The sequence below is a fragment of the Elgaria multicarinata genome, chromosome 6, assembly GCF_023053635.1.
Source record: "Elgaria multicarinata webbii isolate HBS135686 ecotype San Diego chromosome 6, rElgMul1.1.pri, whole genome shotgun sequence".
Taxonomy (NCBI): Eukaryota; Metazoa; Chordata; class Lepidosauria; order Squamata; family Anguidae; genus Elgaria; species Elgaria multicarinata.
In genome coordinates, this window is record NC_086176.1 from 21425727 (window position 1) to 21444943 (window position 19217).

The 19217-nt window shown below is 37.8% G+C and overlaps 1 protein-coding gene across 2 annotated transcripts in view; it reads right to left on the reverse strand.

Annotated features, from left to right (window-relative positions):
• NRG1 (neuregulin 1) overlaps nt 1–19217 on the reverse strand; it is a 612616-nt gene that overhangs the window by 111835 nt on the left and 481564 nt on the right. The window contains exon 6 of one of the 2 annotated variants that reach the window (XM_063129141.1): nt 18703–18753. The exons of the other annotated variant lie outside the window; for it this stretch is intronic. Within the exon in view, the coding sequence (XP_062985211.1) occupies nt 18703–18753 (51 nt within the window). The remainder of the gene's footprint in view (nt 1–18702; nt 18754–19217) is intronic. 2 annotated transcript variants of the gene reach the window in all.

The window sequence follows — 19217 nt, forward strand, 5'->3', positions numbered from 1 at the left end:
CAAACTGGTAGGCAGTTAACTTATTTAAGTACTGGTCACTCATACTAATCCCAATTAACAGCCTCACTGCAGTATTCTGAATCAATTGAAGTTTCTGAATAGCCATGGCAGACAGCTTCACATATGTAGTAGTCTAACTTGGCAGTTACTAGAGCATGGAAATGCCAGATTATGTTTTTCCAAGAACAACCACAGTTAGTTAAAGGCACAGTGCACAGATTGCACATGGACATCCATCTGTGGCTAAATGTAACAGTATTCCCAGTGTACAGACCTGATCTCTTATGCCAACCTCATCCAGAACAGGTGAACTCTCCAAATCTTGATCAATTTTATCACCTATCAACTATATCCATCTTGTCTGGACTGAGTTGGCTCATCCAGACAAGTTTGTCTCAAAAATAGTCTTAGGACTCTACAGTTTAAGGCTAATGGCTACTAATTTTTTCATAGATCCCGACAGTGGAAAACATTTAAAATTCTAGATTCTACCTCCCACTGAAGTAAATAGCAAGACTCGTATCTAATTTTAATCGCCCCAGACAATATATTTAAATATATTCAAACCAATGTTGTTAGTTTGAATCTAGATCTAATAGAGAGTACTAAATGTATGAGAGTTTAGTAGAAGCTTCTTTATCATTTGTACTATGAAGGATGATTTCATTATATATGTTTTAATTTTAGCAGTATTCTGTAATTAGTAAAGTAATATAATATATATTCCTTTAGTTTCTCTATTTTAACTTATTGATTGACCATAAAGCTATTAAGTTAATGTCAACAAAATCCAGCTTGACGATATTCAGTGTTTTCACTACACAATTAAAAAATATAATTTTTAAAAGACAGATATCTAAAAAAATATAAAGGTTTTATAAAAATATCCAAAAATACAAGACGTAATAATTTACTACAGATTTAAACCAAAGTGGAGTGCCCTCAATAATTTGATGTAATCGAGATCTGAAAGATAACCAATATACACATTCAAAGAGTAATATCCCAGACATTTGTCAATATACAACCATCTGCCAATATAACCAAATTGAGAATGTAAGCACACTACTCAGAATATCCAAACAGCCATTTACTTATAGTATATTGTCTGCAACATGTCTATACGTGTGTGTGTGTGTGTAGGTTGGTGGCCAAATCAAATATTTATTTCTCTGCTAGAAATAGCATAGCAGGAGTATACTACAAAGCACCCCAGATCATTGAGACATTTTTACGTGTCATGGAAATCATAACATCCCCAAGGGGACTTAATTTTAATACCAATTTGTAATTTCATTTACATAGCCAATAAATGCATGCATGTAGAGGATTTCCAGAAAATCTTCTAAATTAAATAAAGAATAACTTCCTCATTCTGTTGTTGCTGCCGCCTACTTATGCTATGTCAGACAAACTGATGTATGGTTATGCATTTACTTGAACAGTCAGAACACTGCCTTTTGCATTTTCTCTATATCCTTGGTATTTATTGCTGAATATATAAACCCAAGCCTGGCACAAGGACAAGTAGCACAAGTACAAGAAGCTCGGAAGATGGCAACAAGGGAGAGGGCCTTCTCGGTGGTGTCCCCCTGACTGTGGAATGATCTCCCCGATGAGGCTCGCCTGGCACCAACATTGTTATCTTTTCGGCACCAGGTCAAGACTTTTCTCTTCTCCAAGGCATTTTAACAGCATTAAGTTTGTTTTTAATGGACCCCAGAATTGCTGTTTTTAAATGAATACTGTTGTATACTTTTTAATGTATATTTCGGCTATGGGGTGCTGGGCGGTATATAAATGTAATAAATAAATAAATAAATAAATAAAATAAAGTATTACTGAGTGAACAGAATTAATAGAAGAAGGGCAGCTCTCCTCCTTTTGTACCATGACATCCATGTCATTCAGGGATTGGCTTATTATATAGTAGGGGGTGGGAGTGGGCAAGGTTATAGGCAGCTAGGAAGAGAGGCCTGCAGCAAATTAGACAATTCTGCTCATGATGGCTCTGTCTTTCAAAAGGTAAAATGAATCGCTATCTTGTATCATCTGCAGTTATTTATTGCACAACTGTTTTACATTTGTACTACAATAAAATAAAATGTGACCAATGAGGAGTGTGGCTGCAGTTATAAAAATATTATTTCTTGAATGGATTAAATCTACACTAAGAGCAGGTCTTTCAAAATGTTACTGTGTCTTTGCAGTAATATTTCGTTTTGCTCTAAATTAAGTGATGTTATCATGAAACAAATCCTAGATGGAAGACTGTAGTCAGCAATATTGCCAAACAATGTCAAAATTACAGTACAACTCTAAATGAGGAACAGGTATCTATGCATTTGAGATTACGGCCAGCAAATTGTGGTAATAAGTGTTACATTTTTATAAGAATATTTTGAACCTTATACAGTCTATAGTACAGAACACAAAAGGAACCCCTCTGAAAAATGGAACACAGCACTTGATTCCAAGTTTCTTATTTATTTATATATTTATAATCCACCTTTCTGCCAAAAAATGGTGTTCAAGATAGCTAATAATAAAACAGAGGTTAAAAACAAAAATGAAATTAAAATACAACATAAAAACAAATAAATTAAAAACACATCAAAGAAATAAATAGACCCAATGAAATAAAAAACCCTTTTCAGCAACAGACTAGCTTATATACCAAAGGCCTACCTGAATAAAAACATATTATATGATCTTAAAACCCAGGCAGGCTTTCATGGGAGAACACAGTCTTTCAAATAGCCTGGTCCCAGGTGGTACAAGTCATAACCAGAGCTGTACCCTGAACCATACCTGAAGCCAATGAAGCTGGCATAACAAGGAAGTCGCATGCTTCCTGTAACACAGCATTTTGGATCAGCTAACAAATATAACAACAACAATAATAATAATAATAATAATAATACGAAGACGAAGGAGAAGAGTCACTTATTCAGACTTGGCAGATAACAAGCATGGGAGCACTTTCTCCCCTCAGTTGAAACTCGCTACACTTTCTGTTTGGAAAAGAACACAGGAGTGACTTTTAGTGACTTCATAATGATTTGTTTATTTACAAATGTACAGGTTGAGCAGGTCACAAGCAAGCAAGCATCTCTGAAAACCCAAAATATGCTCCTGACACCCAGTTCCAAACTTTGCTACCAGTCCTGCACTTGGTATGCATACATTTCCCTCTAATCAAAATCCAAACCTGACTTTTCAGCTCCACAGCTAGGCAAGCAGATGTGATATTCCAAGAGGGCTCTTTTTGACAAAACAGACCCTAATTGCCCCGAAATTACGGAATGATCTCCCCGACGAGGCTCGCCTGGTGCCAACATTGGTATCTTTTCGGCGGCAGTTTAAAAATGCTCTCTTCTCTCAGGCATTTGGCAGTATATATTGAGTTTTTAATCAAATCCTGGGTTGTTTTTGGTTGCTTGTTTAAATTTTTTTTTAGATATATGTTGTCTGTGTATGTGCTGTCTGTTTTTATTATAGAAATGGTTTTGCACTTTGTATAATGTGTTAAGATTTTTCCATTTTTGTGAACCATGCAGAGAGCAAATATAATAAATGAAATGAAATGAATTGCTCAAATGGATGACTAGGCCAAATCAAGCTTTCATAATAGGGCAGTATGTATTAGTCACTATGATATTGCTGATTCTAGTAAGAAAATGGTATGCCAGGAAAGTGGAGAAAGAGGTCAAATGTGGAAATCTTGATGGCTCCATTGGAAAAGGATTATTTGAGTCATGTCCTAACAGTGTTTTAAATTTATGTTTCATATGTAAAATCCTGCATAATATAGAATTTCAACCTTGCTTTGATTAAACACCAGTTTGGAAGCTGAAAGGAAAACTGAACTGCTTCTCATCTTCTGTATCAGTACAATAAGCTTTGAAACTGCTCTAAGTACACAAAGCAATGCATCAACTAATGCAAGAATAGAAACACCACTAGGTTATTTTAGTGCATCATGCAGACAGAGTCCCTTCCAGAATTTCAATGGCATGAAAAAGAAAAAGAAAACATAATAATCAAAGTGGATTGGGTAGAGTGGGGAAGGGAAGAATTCACCCTTTAACCTTCCCCATTTAACAAGCACCAATAATACAACCTAGCTTTTGGAATTAAACAAGGGTTAATTAAAACATGTAGCTATGTGTAGCTTTTTCACTACAGTCCATCCTCCATTTCATCTTTCCTCTTGTCTTCCACACCCCAACCAGGATTTATCAGTACAGGAAGCATAATACATTATTTATGTGGATGCAAAGGCTAGAAAGTCTATATATTCCATTTACCTTTCAAATGGCAAGCTACAGTTATTGGTAGGGGGAAGCACGAGACTTTGCATTAGAGGATGGGGTAGACCTAGTGTCTTGTTTAACAGACTACCATGGTAATAACAAATAATTTGGGGGAAAACACACATAATGGTTTTGTGGGAATAACAGGACTCTGTAGAGCCCAGCAGATAAGCTCGAATTATTCCTGTAGCAATTAACTGATTGTAATAGGCTTGCACATTTCCTTTGATCTATTAATGTGATTAAGTGCAAGAATATTTACTCAGCAATTTCTAGAAGGCACGTGGTAAGAGCACCAGAATTTAGTGCCTGTAGGAACACTGAATGAGTAAAGCAAGAACTCTCTAAAAATAAAAAAGAGCCCTGTCTCTTACAATTTCAAGGAAGATGAAGCTGTGGTAGGCAGGTCAGCAACACTCATTTCCTGGCACGCTAAGAGCCCTTTCACTGCAGGTTCATATCTGCCATATCAGCATGTGCAGTCTAGTAAGTCTTTTTATTCTAGTAAGAAAAACACAGCTTCACGTGCGGAATGTACTCCCAAGATTTAAGATTTTTTTCCATTGAGAACACAGTACCCAAAATTGTCAGGAAGAGATGTCATATCATTAGAAGCAGTGCTTTGGAGGAAACTCACAAGGCACTCAAAATGCTTTTTGATGTCAAAGTACTAATCTTAAATAAACAGGATTCAGTATTGTAATTTTTAGAAAATTCTACTACAGTATCCCAATACAATGTTAGTCTATTGCAGAAAAGCAGGTTGAGTGGAATTCTACTAGAAGCAACTTCATCTTTCAAAAGTAGTTTTTAAGGAAGTGGTGAAGCAAACAAGCTTCAGTTCTCAGGTTCTTTCTTTATGTTATACACTTTAATCTTTTGTTCAAGCTCTTATTAGTGGTAAGTGGTGGTATTTCCACAGACTTAATATGTAGGGTTTTCCCCCCGTTGTCCATGTAAATCTGAGACCATGGCAGGAAGAACTGCAGTCTTCCACTTGAATGATGGCTCCATGTGTCCCATGTGGCCAATGATTACCAGCAACCTCTTTAGCTAAACTCTGACAGCTGACATATACTTTCCCTACAAAAGCCGTTCAGTGTGTGTGTGGTGTACAAGAAGAATGCATGGCTGATATGGAAATCCTTTATAATACTTTACACTAATCCTATTAGGGAAAAAGGCTGCTTGCTAATGAAATAAATGTATTCTATGCAACTAGGGGGAAAAAGTATAACCCTTTAATTTGCTTTATTACACATGAATACTGCCCTCTATCAGCACAAGGTCACTGATAAATTCTAGAAGGATAGCCGTGTTAGTCTGTTGCAGCAAAAACAGAAAAGCGCAGTGTGCTACCTTAAAAACTAACACTTCTGTTTCACCTGATGCATGAAGTGCTATCCTTAGTTGGCAGATCTGTCTATTTATACACACATGGCTGCTGAATACAAATACTAATAATGGGGCTAAAGGACAAAAAAAATATAAGAAAAGTAGAAGGCTGTGTATATATGTCAGGAAAGCCCAAACTTTCACAAGATATAAACAGATCATTGTTGGCCAAAATTTGTATTTGTTTAAGTACTTTTTAAATGCTCAATAATCCTTCTCCTTATTAATGAATTACAAGATAAAAATAACAAAAATTATCTTATGGTACTTAAATAGTAACATTTACTGTTTTTGCTGCAATTGCTAGCCCATCTGTTCCAGATATGTTGGTTGCGATATATTGATGAACTGAATAAAGAACAGAGCCAATACTATACAGACTTACAAAGCTTCCCTTCCCTGGTTGCCTGGCAGAGATGCTAACTTGCTACGAGCAACCATGCAAATACCTTCTTGCAAAGCTATGTGAAAAGGAATGCAAGCTTTGTTGTGCCAAATTTCATCTGACAACAATGCATGTCTGTTTTACTATTGTATAAACTACATGTGACAATGTACATTGAAATTTCACACTTGTCTTTAGAATAAATCTTACCCTGTGACTCAGTCCTTGAAAGAGGATGATGGGTGATGAAACTGTCAGATGTATTTGAGACATTGTCACATGATAATCTTGTTCTTCATAAGGGTTACACAGCAAGCAATGCGAATATTCTGATTATGGGTGGGTGGGGGGATTGGAATTTATCAATGAATAATCTTGGAAAAGTTAAAGTCAAAATTTATAATCTGCACATAACTCATTGTGACAGATCAAACTCCTGACCACTATACATTTGAGCATTTTCATGCTTGTTCAACCTGATCTAGCTGTTGTTTGTGCATTTGGGGTATATTCACGATGTCCAATATGTGCAAGGCTTTTCTTATTCACAGCAAAGTTTGGGATGCAGAGCTTTAAATATTGGTAAAGTACAACTGCAAATATTAGATCCAGTATCAAAGCAAGATGGCTGGTCTCTTGCACACAAAATGGGCACATTATGATGGCAAGCTCTAGTGCTTGCTGCAAATTCTGTACCATAATGCCATCTAGGGGGAAGACAACAGGCTGTGTACCTTTTGAATATTTAAACAAACAATATAAGATTAGACATGTATATTTGGAAGGTATGTTGAATATACATATAAATATACTTAAGAAGGTCCCAAATATTACTATCCAAGAAGGCACTGTGCTGTGAGGTCTTCTCTCACCCTATTTACATAAATTCTGTTGGAATTTCACATCTGTTTCAGATTACTGAAACATTTTAGTCTTCAGCATACCTGATCTGTTCTAGCAATTATTCTCTTATGCTTTTTAATCTTGTTTAAAGTTTTTAATATTTTCCTGATGTTACAATTTCATCATCTTAGGGCAATACTCGTTATATTAGGTTCACTTTCTTCTGTGAGTGATAAACAGTGATAAACAGTCTGATTACTTCATGAGAGGATGATGACTAATTTGCTTATTCAGATAATGCACAGCTAAACAGTTGGAAGATGAATTTGAACTCTGCCAATGATATTAATTGTGAACTAGTCCCTCTGTTTCTTGAACAGTGATCAAGAATAAGTATTATCTGTTTTTATTACCAACATTATGATCCTATTATTTCCATAACATATCACTAATATTTACCCTTGGGAAACACACTAGTTGCAATCTAGGCCAACTAGACCTTCCAACAGTAATGCAGCAGCAATATAATAATGTTATTTCTTTCATTTGTAGCATCTTTTCCCAAAGGCCAATCAGATCCCATCTTCGTACAAAGTTTCTAAAATAATAGAATTTCAAAAACTAGGATACTGAAAGGGTGAGCCAGGGTTTCTCAAGGTGGCACAGACACTTACTAAAACATGCAAAGTCCTCTCTGCTGTCCTAACCAATGTATTTGCATTGATTGAGCCAGAAACTTGCTCCCCTGAATAATCATGCATGACTATGTGCCTTGACCCACAGTTCTATCAGACCAATTACTTCAAGCGGGGATAGGACAAATGCCAATTTTTATGAACATTTTTATTTACTGGGAATATTGTTCATAATCTCTTCCTCCTCCTTCTTCCTCTCTTTCTTATGGCCTGAGATTACCCATGTTCATAAGCAAATCTAGACTTGAGGAGATTCTAATGCCATGTTTCCTGAATTAGGAAGAGTCACTGATGACCAAATTCTGCTACATGAATTCATATCCATAGTGGAAAAACCAAAAACAGAAGGTGACAGAAAAAGGACTATCAGAAGAAGCATGTATGTTATTAGTTATGGATGTATTCATTGGAGAGCAGCACTGATATCTCCAAAATATCCATAATCCATAAATCATGATGACTCGAAGGCTACAACTTACTTCCTGACAACCTAAATGAGCTTGTTGTGCCTGCTCACCATGCATTTTGAACAGACTGAGAATACAACACTATTATGAACTAGCAAGCTATGTTTAAGTATGAAATACAGCAGAAAAGTAATATAAAATTGAGGAAGATCAGGTATTACTGCCACGCAAAATACAATAATTTCCTCCTGCTTTGCATAAATCACTATCTCATACGCATCAGCATGCTGAATTATTAAATAAAAAAAAGTAATCCGTTCCACAATTTCCAACATTTTACAAATGAAAGGCACAGGAGCGGCAATGATTTCATCTATGTCTAGTAAGGAAATCCATCCAAACGGAGCACACTAAGCCAAAATGTGATATTGGGAGCCAAGAGCTGCAAGGTGTTCTAACATCTTTATTGTCACTTTTCCTGTATTTTAAAATATATTGTAATCTTGGGTTGGTAGGTGGGGTACTATTGTTTTAAATAAATAGTTTGAGCGACATAGTTTTATTGTTGCTTTTTTTATTAATTGTTGTTCTTAGAGAAGGTATTGGAGAGGGTTGTGGAAGAACAACTGCAGGCACTCTTGGAGGGCACTGTTTATCTAGACCCATTTCAATCTGGGTTTCGACCTGGTTATGGGACTGAATCAGCCTTGGTCAACCTGATGGATGACCTTTATCAAGAGAGAGACGGGAGGAATGCAATCCTGTTAATTCTTCTCAATCTCTCAACGGCTTTTGATACCATCAACCATGGTTATTCTCCTGGATCAACTCCATGGGACAGGCATTGGAGACACTGTGTTGCAGTGGTTCTGGTCATACCTGCAAGGTCAATTTCAGTGAGTAACATTGGGTGACCAATTCTTGGCACCTTGGCAATTAAGCTATGGGGTACCAAAGGGCACCATCTTGTCCCCAATGTTGTTTAACATCTATATGAAGCTTTTGGGGGTGGTCATTAGGGGATCTGGAGCAAAATGCCATTAGTACACTGATGAAACACAGCTCTATCTCCCTGTGACATCTGAATCACAAGAGGCTGTGCAAGTCCTAGATCATGCCTAAACTCAGTAATGGGCCGGATGAGGGCCAATAAACTGAAGCTGAATCCTGGCAAGATGGAATCCCTGGGGATGAGTGGTTCCCAAGTCCGGGAAATAAGCTCACTGCCTGTTTTGGATGGGGTTGCACTCCCTCTGAAAGATCAGTTTCATAGTTTGGGGATACTCCTAGTTCCATCATTGCTGCTGGACGCCCAAGTGGTGATGGTGGCTTGGAGTGCCTTCACCAGCTTCTGCTGGCTTGCCAGCTATGGCCTCTTCTGGACAGGAATACCTTGGCCACAGTGGTATGGGTATTAGTAACCTCAAGACTGGATTACTGCAATGTGCTCTATGTGGGGCTGCCCTTAAGCCTACTCCACAAGCCGGAACTAGTGCAGAACGCAGCAGCTCAGCTGTTGTCTGGAGCTGCCTCTTTGCTGAGGGAATTGCACTTCCTACCTATTGGCTACCAGGCCAAGTTTAAGGTTTGGGTACTAGTGTACAAAGCCCTAAATAACTTGGGACCAGGATACCTGAGAAAGCGCCTTCTCCCTTACCAACCTGCCTGATCATTGAGGTTGTTGGAGGGTATGCTCGTGGTGATTCCAGGTGGATGTATGGCCATATTGGAATCCACCAGAGAAGACCCTTTAAAGTATAGTAACCCCTTCTCTGTGGAACTCTCTGCCCCTGGAAACAACTGTACGAGAAGCCTTCCTCAACTGACTAGCCACTGTTTTTCTGGTTCCTTTGTTTTTAAATTGAACAATTTTAACTTGCGTTTGTAATCATCTTTCTTTTACTGTTTATGCCTATGTTCAGTGCTCTGGAATCTGTATTAGATAATTGAGCAGTATATTATTATTGTTGTTGTTGTTATTAACAACAACAGCATCTAATTTATTTATTATTTATAATAAAAAATACTTTAAGACTGCCTTTCAATTCTTCGTTTTCCTCAAACTCCTTGGTGAAATTTTCTCTCTTATTTTTTTCTGTAAAATGCTACATACATTGACTGCAGCGTGTAATAATAATAATAATAATAATAATAATAATAATAATACATTAATATGTGTACAGTTGTCTGTATACTTTACATTTTAAAAAAACCTAGGATCTTAGTCCCATACCAAAAGAGTACATAGGCTCAACGTTCTTGAACAATTCCTATTGCCAATCTGAACAGCTGCCAACCACAGATTTATTGTTCGTACACAGAAAATAAGCAAATAGTGAACAATTCTTAATATAGATTTAATACTATCCACTATATTTAATCATTAGGTATTCTTTCACTTAGTCCTCTGTGACTGCAGTGTCAGCTTCTTCCAGTTCCAATACTGTTCAGTATTGTACAGACCCCTTACGCCTGGAACGCTCTTCCAGAACATTTGAGAACTACAAGTTCAACCACAGCTTTTAAAGCTCAACTAAAAACTTTTCTTTTTCCTAAAGCTTTTAAAACTTGATGTTGTGCAGACTTCTACTGTTACTTTCTACTGTTAGTTTTTCCCTACCCTGTGCCTGCTTACCCTTCCCTGTACCTGTTTGCATTCTCTTCCCCTCCTTATTGTTTTACTATGATTTTATTAGATTGTAAGCCTATGCGGCAGGGTCTTGCTATTTACTGTTTTACTCTGTACAGCACCATGTACATTGATGGTGCTATATAAATAAATAAATAAATAATAATAATAATAATAATGTTCACACTTATCATTGCCCTTTCACTATATTGACCTCCACAGAACTGGCTTTTAGTAATTGTTTTATCTTAAAGGGCTAATGCATATAAAACTATCAAATGAAACTCAATAACCTAGATCACTGCTGTTATACCGCACAAATTACTTCATCTAGTCTGTGGAATAGCAAAAGGAGAGCTTTACTTACAACATGTGCTGTTCCCATTGCCAATGCAAAGATCGGGGATTGGGGGGAATTCTCCGCTGTTGGGAATATGAGGATCCAAAGGCACTTGGATACATACCGGGAGTGGACGGGACTGAGGGGAAAAGAACCCATGCCAATACACCACGTACCTAATTGTCTGACGGAAATAACGTGGGTTGTTCAATGAACAACCAACCCATGTTGCCTTATTCTCAGGGTGGATTAGTGCAACATGCAAACTTGCCCAGTGGAGACACGGGCCTGGTTTAGTTTATAACATCTACATTGTTCCACAGGCAATGACCACATGGGATTCTAAAAACAGTCATCTCTAATATGAAAAAACATAAGCTGCTGATATTATTGAAGCATTTAAGCAGCCATGAAGGAGTCCTTATGAAGAAACAAACAGAACATCCCACATTCCTAACACTGTGGCCTTAGCTAGACCTAAGGTTTATCCTGGGATCATCCCGGGGTCATCCCTATTCATGTAAATGACACACAGGGGATCCAGGGATCAGGCAGGGATGATCCCGGTACGACCCCAGGATAAACCTTCGGTCTAGCTAAGGCTTGTCATAGTATACAAGTTAAGGCAGGTGAAGTCTGGCTAGGGTTTCAGCGATGTTCATCCAGGACTTATATGCATGTATACATATGTAGCACATAGCTGAGTTGCTCTATTCTATTAAGGCTAAGAGTGCTAGAAGTTTGATTCAAACTTACTGTGGCCTCAGGCAAGCCTCAGCCTGCCCTCCCCGTGCCTGAGCTGCAATGCAGGGATAATACTAGCCTATGTTTCATGACTATTTATAAGAACTGTTGAGATAATTTGAAGTACTTTGAACAACTGAAATGTGCTATAAATGTTAGGTATTATAATGATTACATCCTAGGAAAATACCTGCCACTAGGATGGATCGAGCGTGGGTTAATGAAGGACTTGTTTACTGAAATGACTCTATGGAGTGCTTTTGTGCAATTTGTGTACAAAGATAATTATATTCCCCTGAAGGATCTTTGTCAGTGAGAATTACATCACCTAATATCAGGGATAGAAGTCAGGTTCTGCCACCATTGCAATGTGATCCTAAAGTGCAATGCTTTACACTTTCTTCTACAACAGAGATGGGCAAATTGTGAACCTCCAGATGTTTTGGCCTACAACTCCCATCATCCTTCACCACTGGCTATGCTAACTAGGGCTGATCGGACTTATAGGCCAAAACATCTGAAGGACCACAACTTGCTCACTGCTGTTCTACAGGATCAAATGGCAGCCACTGTAAGGTGTCACAGGATGTGAAGTGGGGTTTCAAGCAACAAAGTTCTGTTCCACAGCTCTTATTACCAACCCAGTCTCTGTTATGCTGAAAATCTTTGTAAACTGCCCAGAGAGCTTCGGCTATGGGGTGGTATATAAATGAAATAAATAAATAAATAAATAAATAAATAAATAAATAAATAAAATAAACTCTTGAGTGCAGCCAGGACCATGTGGCTCTGGCACCAATAGAAGCCTGGCTGGCTGTATAGAACTCCTACTCCATACTGACTGAGTACCAGCACAGATTGCCTCTGGCTCATCTTTGACTTCATTCCTGGCCCTAGGATTCTCACCTCACCAGCCAAGTACCCAACTGCCAGTCTGTCTTCTGTCTTTACCTTTGATCCTTGGTCATTGTTTGCCTGATCCAGTGTCCAATCTCCAGCCTGTCTGTGACCATGTCTTCTGCCTCTGACTCATTTGACACTTGCCAACCTTCCCAGAATCAGATCTCAGCTGCAACCTGTCACAAGAAGAGGCCTCAAGCCTGACAGCCATTCATTTATATGAGAAAAATTAAAAGCTGCAACTGAGGGATATCACTGGTGTGAGGTGCTAAATCTATTCCTGGGACTGGTGGCCCAGGTAATGAACTGGTTCGTGGCAATGTGGCATTTCTGGGGATGTACACCGCATGCAAGCTGTGTCTACTTTCTGTAAACAATCTCCAGTTGGTGCGACTGGAGGCTGTCAGCCATGTCATCAAAATCCAGACTGCTGGGTTGTTTATGGGTCGCCTGTGGCACACATCCCTGCAAATTGTAGGTTATGTGACCAGTGTGATGTGCAAACAGTGTCATTCGTTTGCAATGGGCAAAGTTTTGAGATGTAGATACACAGCTAAATATCAAGAGTTCTATCTAAAGGATATGCAAGGCCTGCACTTTCTTGATTCTGTACCAAAAGCAGAAAGCCACATTTTAAAAGATTGCCTTTTATGTATGCCAATTTATATTTTATGTTTTCAAATTATATTACTGAGTCTCCATTGGGGGCATTTTGTTAACATAAATGTAACAAAGACATGGCTATAAAACATGCCCAAAAGGCATTCCCACAAGAATATAGGGAAGGCTGGATATAAATAGCATTTCTAAATTCTAGAAGAGAAATATGCATTTTAAAACTCTGTTTTTAAACTTGAAGATATGAAAAAGGAGTTAATCCATACTTTGTCTCAACCAATTATCTATTATTTAGCATATGTTATTTTAAATGTATATTTTTGTGCTTCTGCACACTGGTGTTTTTACATACTTACTCATCTATGCACATGTTAGGTGAATATGTAATTATGCAGCACATAAAAGAAATTGTGAAGCGTTAACAGAGATAGTAATGGGATTTCCCCCCTAAGTTTGAGTTGAGAGAAAACAGACCTGCCCCAGTTACAGAATACTACTGTTCAACAGAAATAAGTAGTGTGTGTTAATTCCAATACATACAAATCTGATTTTTATTTTCCAAAATTAGAAGATGATTTCCCAGTAACTAAGACTAGTTCTCCCTAAAAATAATAATCAAAGATACACTTCTCTTTGAAGGAGGAAAGTAAGATCACTACCCAATTATTCCTATAACATCCTTCTATGCAGAAAGTTATTTATAATTCATGTTTAATCTTCAAAGCTATTTTGTGTCATGGTACAATCCTACTATACATGTTTACTCAGATGCAATCCCCACTGAGTTCAATGGGATTTACTCCCAGGTAAGTGTGCCTGGCATTGCAACCTTAATTGGGTAGAGATAGTGATTTGCTCAAGGCAATATACTGAGCTTTATGACTGAGTGGAGCTTATACCAAGTTCTCCAATTTGCATCCACTGTAGTTATACTGGCACACAAACACCCAACTACGCTGACAATTCCATCACATATGTATTAAATCCATGCATGTTTACAGGAATCATACTTCTTTTAAAACCTGTACAACTTTGCTCACTTGAGTCATGAATCTTATACCTGCTCCAACAGAAGCTGAGACAACTCTCACAAAAGAGCTTTGGGTTTATGAGAAGTTGTATATTAAAGCACATATTGCCTAGCTTTCTCTTCCAGATCATGACTCAATCTAGAGAGCTATTTAAGTTCACCCAAAGACTTGAAAATTTGGTACAACTCTGCCTTTTAAAGAACCCTATTTTTGCAATTTGCTATGGTATGTGTAGGGCTGCTGCTGAAATAAATCACATCCAACTCCCATTGGGAGTATAGAAGTATTTCATTTACAGTATAGAGCTAGAAGATATTTCTATGGATAATGGCTTTGACCTCCATTCCATCATTGCACAAAATGTTAACATTTCTTCATGCATATGTTATGATTTTACCACAACATTTCTGTTTAGGGAGCACAGTTTAAAATAAGGTCAACTATATTCTCAGTGTGTGTGTGTGTGTGTGGTATATGTATGTTCGTGTTGTGTCCATTTAAACTGACTAGCTGCTTCTCATCTCTTATATGTAAAGGTGCAATATTTTAATAATAAAAACAAACTCAAGGGATGATGCCACTTGAGTCTAGTTTACTGCTCTTCATTCCAAAACACGTCACCTATATTCAATCAATTATTTAAAAGAGTGATTTGGGTTTATTGTGTGCTTAATTAAGAAACGAACAAGCTATACACTTGATTTTTTTTTATCTTCTCTTGGATTTTCTGACCATTTAAACTGTTCGTTATCATCCCAATCAAGGTAACTTCATTAACACATTTGAGTAATATCACATCAATGACATTCTGTTTTACAATGATTAGAAAATTACGTCGATTCTGAACATAAGGTATATGACAGGAACATAGGAAGTTGCCTTTTACTGAGTTAAACCATTGGTCCACCTAGCCCAATATTGTCAACACTGACTGGTAGTGGCTCCCCAGAGTTACAGACAGGATTTTTTTCCAGACGTACTCAAATATGTTTTCCAAGCCACATAGCTGTTTCATAAAAATGCAAAACAGAACAACTCTGAAAAACTGGTTACTATAACGTTTTACAAAGCCAGGCAGCTATCAGGTATTTTTCTTTCAGTGGGGGTGGGGGTGGGGGTGGAGATGGTGGTAAAGGTGTCTTTATACATACAGTACGATCTTCACCTTTAATATTTCTTATGGTCTTATATAAATGTTTGGTACAAGGTATTATTAATATGTATTTTCTAAAATAAACTTCCATAACATCACAGAAGGAAAGAAAGTTTCCTTGTCCTCCTGGTGGCAGTTACAAGATGTATGAATACTGTGAAATACCAAACAGCATGCAATGTTCTTGTGAAACTAATAGTCATGCTGCTTCCAACCATGTTTACTTGAAAGTACATTACACTGAAATCCATGAGATCATTTCATATAGTTGTATTGAGAATTAGAAGATCAGTTTCTTTGAGAACTGTATTCACTTTCCCCTAATTTTCAGGATATCAAACTATTTTAAAGATGGTAACGTTGCAGCCTAGCAGTTTCTGATCTCTCATCAGTCCTAAAATGTAGACACCTAGAAATGTCTATCTTACATTAGCACAAGGAGGATGGAATTTAGCTTGAACTCTACTGATGGGGCCTTTAGTAAATTCACCTTCTCTTTTTCCTTCTATTGATAAAGGCTTTTTTACATTTCCCATGCAAAACAGAAAATATATATAATTAATGATCTATACATTCTTAACATTTTTATTAACATCAAACAATTCAGTAACTAGAAATATATGCAAGTAAAAATATGAATTGTTATTTTAAAATGTATTTCCCTCAGTTCTCCTCCCGGCTAATGCAAGATGCTTTGCAAAAATGAAGCGTTTTATTTCTGCTGTAGCTACCAATGTGAATTAAGGGCAACTATATATAGTTCAACTGCAGTTTTGCACAGTAGGCTTTATAGAACACGGAAGCTGTCAAAAAGGATCAGTCCAATGGTATATCTACTGTAGAGCACTATGGTCTGGCTACTGCTAAGAGAAAGATACTTAAGTAACTGGGCACTGTGTATTTGTATACTGAATTTTAACTTTGTAATAGTTTTTTTTTTTTTTTACTGTTAATCTACTGTATTGTCCTGAATGTTATTTGTTGTTTGTTGCTCTGGCTCTAACCTGTGCTTGGTTGCGTAATAAATATGATGATTAAGTAACTGGAGTTGTGAAGGAAAGATGGACTCTAAGGTCTCAATAACTTCACACTGAACCTATCAAGTCTTGTTTAGAATCGGCCTGGATACATAACTTCTTAGAACAGCCTCGGCTTAGAGCAGAGCAATGCTATCCCCTGAACTGCTGCTTGTAGGTCATCACCATCTCTGCTAGCTAGTAGGTATTATTTATTTTTGGCAATTTTATCCCATCCTTCTCTTAGGAGCTCAGGGTGGTCTCCCCACTATTTTATCCTCACAACAATTCTATAAGGTATTTTAGCTAATAGAGAAAGACTGACTCAAGCTCACTTAGGGCTTAGCTAGACCTACCTGTTAGCACGCGACGGAGGAGGGAAGATCTCATGATGTGTTTATCGTGAGATCCCTCCTCTGTTTATACGCGATGATCTCAGAAGGAGAGGTGTTGCGCCCGCCATTTTTTTTATTAAAGGGCCAGCAGCGCATGAACGCTCGTTCGCAAAAGGTAAGTATTTTTTTTAATTTAAATTATTTCCCCCGCTCCCCCCACCCTACCCCTGATGCTGCAAGATAAGACTTTGAGTCAAAGCTCTAATTTACAGCCTGATAACTCTTCTGTAGGAACCAAGCAATGAGAGTGGGTTTTCAGGGATGTTATCCAGGTTGAAACGTCAACTTAAGAGGGCAGAACAGAATTCTCCTGTTCAGTACAAGGTTTGTTTACAGGTTAGAGTTCCCTGTTAGTTAGATTGTCAGAAGGAGAGCTCTAGTAACGCCTCCTTTGCATTTAAGCCAAGGCTATGGAGCCTTTGTGGGAACAGTCCATCTTTATTGCCTGAAAACCTATGTGCCTGGACTTTTCATCATCTGAGCTGCCCAACAGACTTCTCACCTGGAGTCACCATTAAATCTGGAGCATTCCCCTATTTGAACCTTGTACTGTTGAGAACTTGCCTAGAACTATCCTGAATCCAGGACTTTATTTGCCTGGGAACACGTAACATAGAGACCCTGCAGAGGAACCTTTTTACTGCCTCTCTCTCTTGTCTGGACTTATTATCATTTTAATTGCCCAAGATAATGAGATGCCTGGACTTATCATGAATGATGAACCTGAGAACCTAGAACTGCTACCAGGAGCTGGAGCAAGGGCTAACAAGCCTGTGTTACGAATGTCATCTTAAAAGCCTGTAGTCCTCCCCTGTCTGGACTTATTGTGACCCTTGACCTTTAGTCTGCCTTGACACACATACCATAGAGATTACAAATCTACTATTTATTTATTTAAGGATTTTTATGCTGCCATTCAGCCAAAAAAGGCTCTCGCGGCGGCTTACAAAAGTATTTCTTGACAGTCCCTGCCCACAGGCTTACAATCTAAAAGTATAAAAGTATACTATTGGACTTATCTCTGCTTGTGTGTGCAAATGACTTATAAGACATGATTAACCACTAAGATTTTACCACAACAACTGTTACAAGAAGAAGTCTCACTGATCTTAGTATTCTGTGCCAGAAAAACAGGTCATGACAACTTCTTGCCACCGAAATTTGACAGCAATCTACCAATTGTTTTGCTACCACTGCTGAAATTCGACAACATATGGTGATGGTGCAGCCCGTGGGGTTAAAATTGTCCCATTTAGTCCCCGAAAATGCCCATCACTGTCTTAGACTCTTGCTTTGCAACTTGATGACCCTCTGCTTTAGTAGAAGGGTGGTGGTTTTTTTTGGTATTGCTCATCAAAGGCATTCTTCAAACATTGGATTGCTTGTGCCCTCAAAGGATGTCAGTAAAAACACTGTCCGTCAATACAACTGAGACCTTCAGTCATACTAGGACTCTTTACACATGCCTGGTGTCAGTCACAGAAGCCATTCTAGTTTACACATTCCGTTCTGAAGTTTTGCCAGAGCAGAATTATTTTATTCCATTCTCTTCCAAAAATCTGTGGAATGGAGCTCTGCCAATTCCAACTGGCAGCAGGGAGGAAGGGGGAAAGACCAACCGTGCCAAGGAGAACAGAATCCTCCTCTCACAGGCATGTTCACATCTCCACCTCCCCTCTCTCCAAAGATTAAATTCCAAACTAGTTCCTAGAAATACTCACTGGTTTTGGAACAAATTTTGCATCCCTAGGAATCAGTATATAATCTGTGTATTTGTGGAACTAGAAAGAAGGTATGATATGGATTCACGAAGACTGCTATTATTGTATACTTACAGGAAGATGTATTCGTTCCTTCAGTTGAAGCTGTAATCTTGTCTATAGGTTCTGCAATACATAGAAGGCAACATGATAATAGGGATGTGAAAATCCCATGCCTTCCCAAGTCTGAAGCTTCACAGGAAATGCAAAACACTTAAAAAAGAAAAAGCAGTTCTGGAAAGGAAGAAGCTTAAAGCAAGCACATGATGTCCTAAGCACATTATAAATAACCCATTAACACAAAAATATATTTTTAAAAATGTTATTTGTAATTGGCAAAAAAACTGGCAGAGCTTGGGGAAATGTTTTTAACTGTTTCTATACCGCCCAAGATCTCCGGCTATTGGGCGGTATAGAAATGTAATAAATAAAAAATAAATAAATAAATAAACTGTTTGTTGCAGAGCAATAGGCCAACCAAGGACTGAGAAGTATCACTTTACAACATGTATTGGTAGAAAGTGCTAGAAATAAAATAGTTTCTGGGTCATGAAAAAAATGGACTTGAAGATTCTAGGTTACACAAGAAG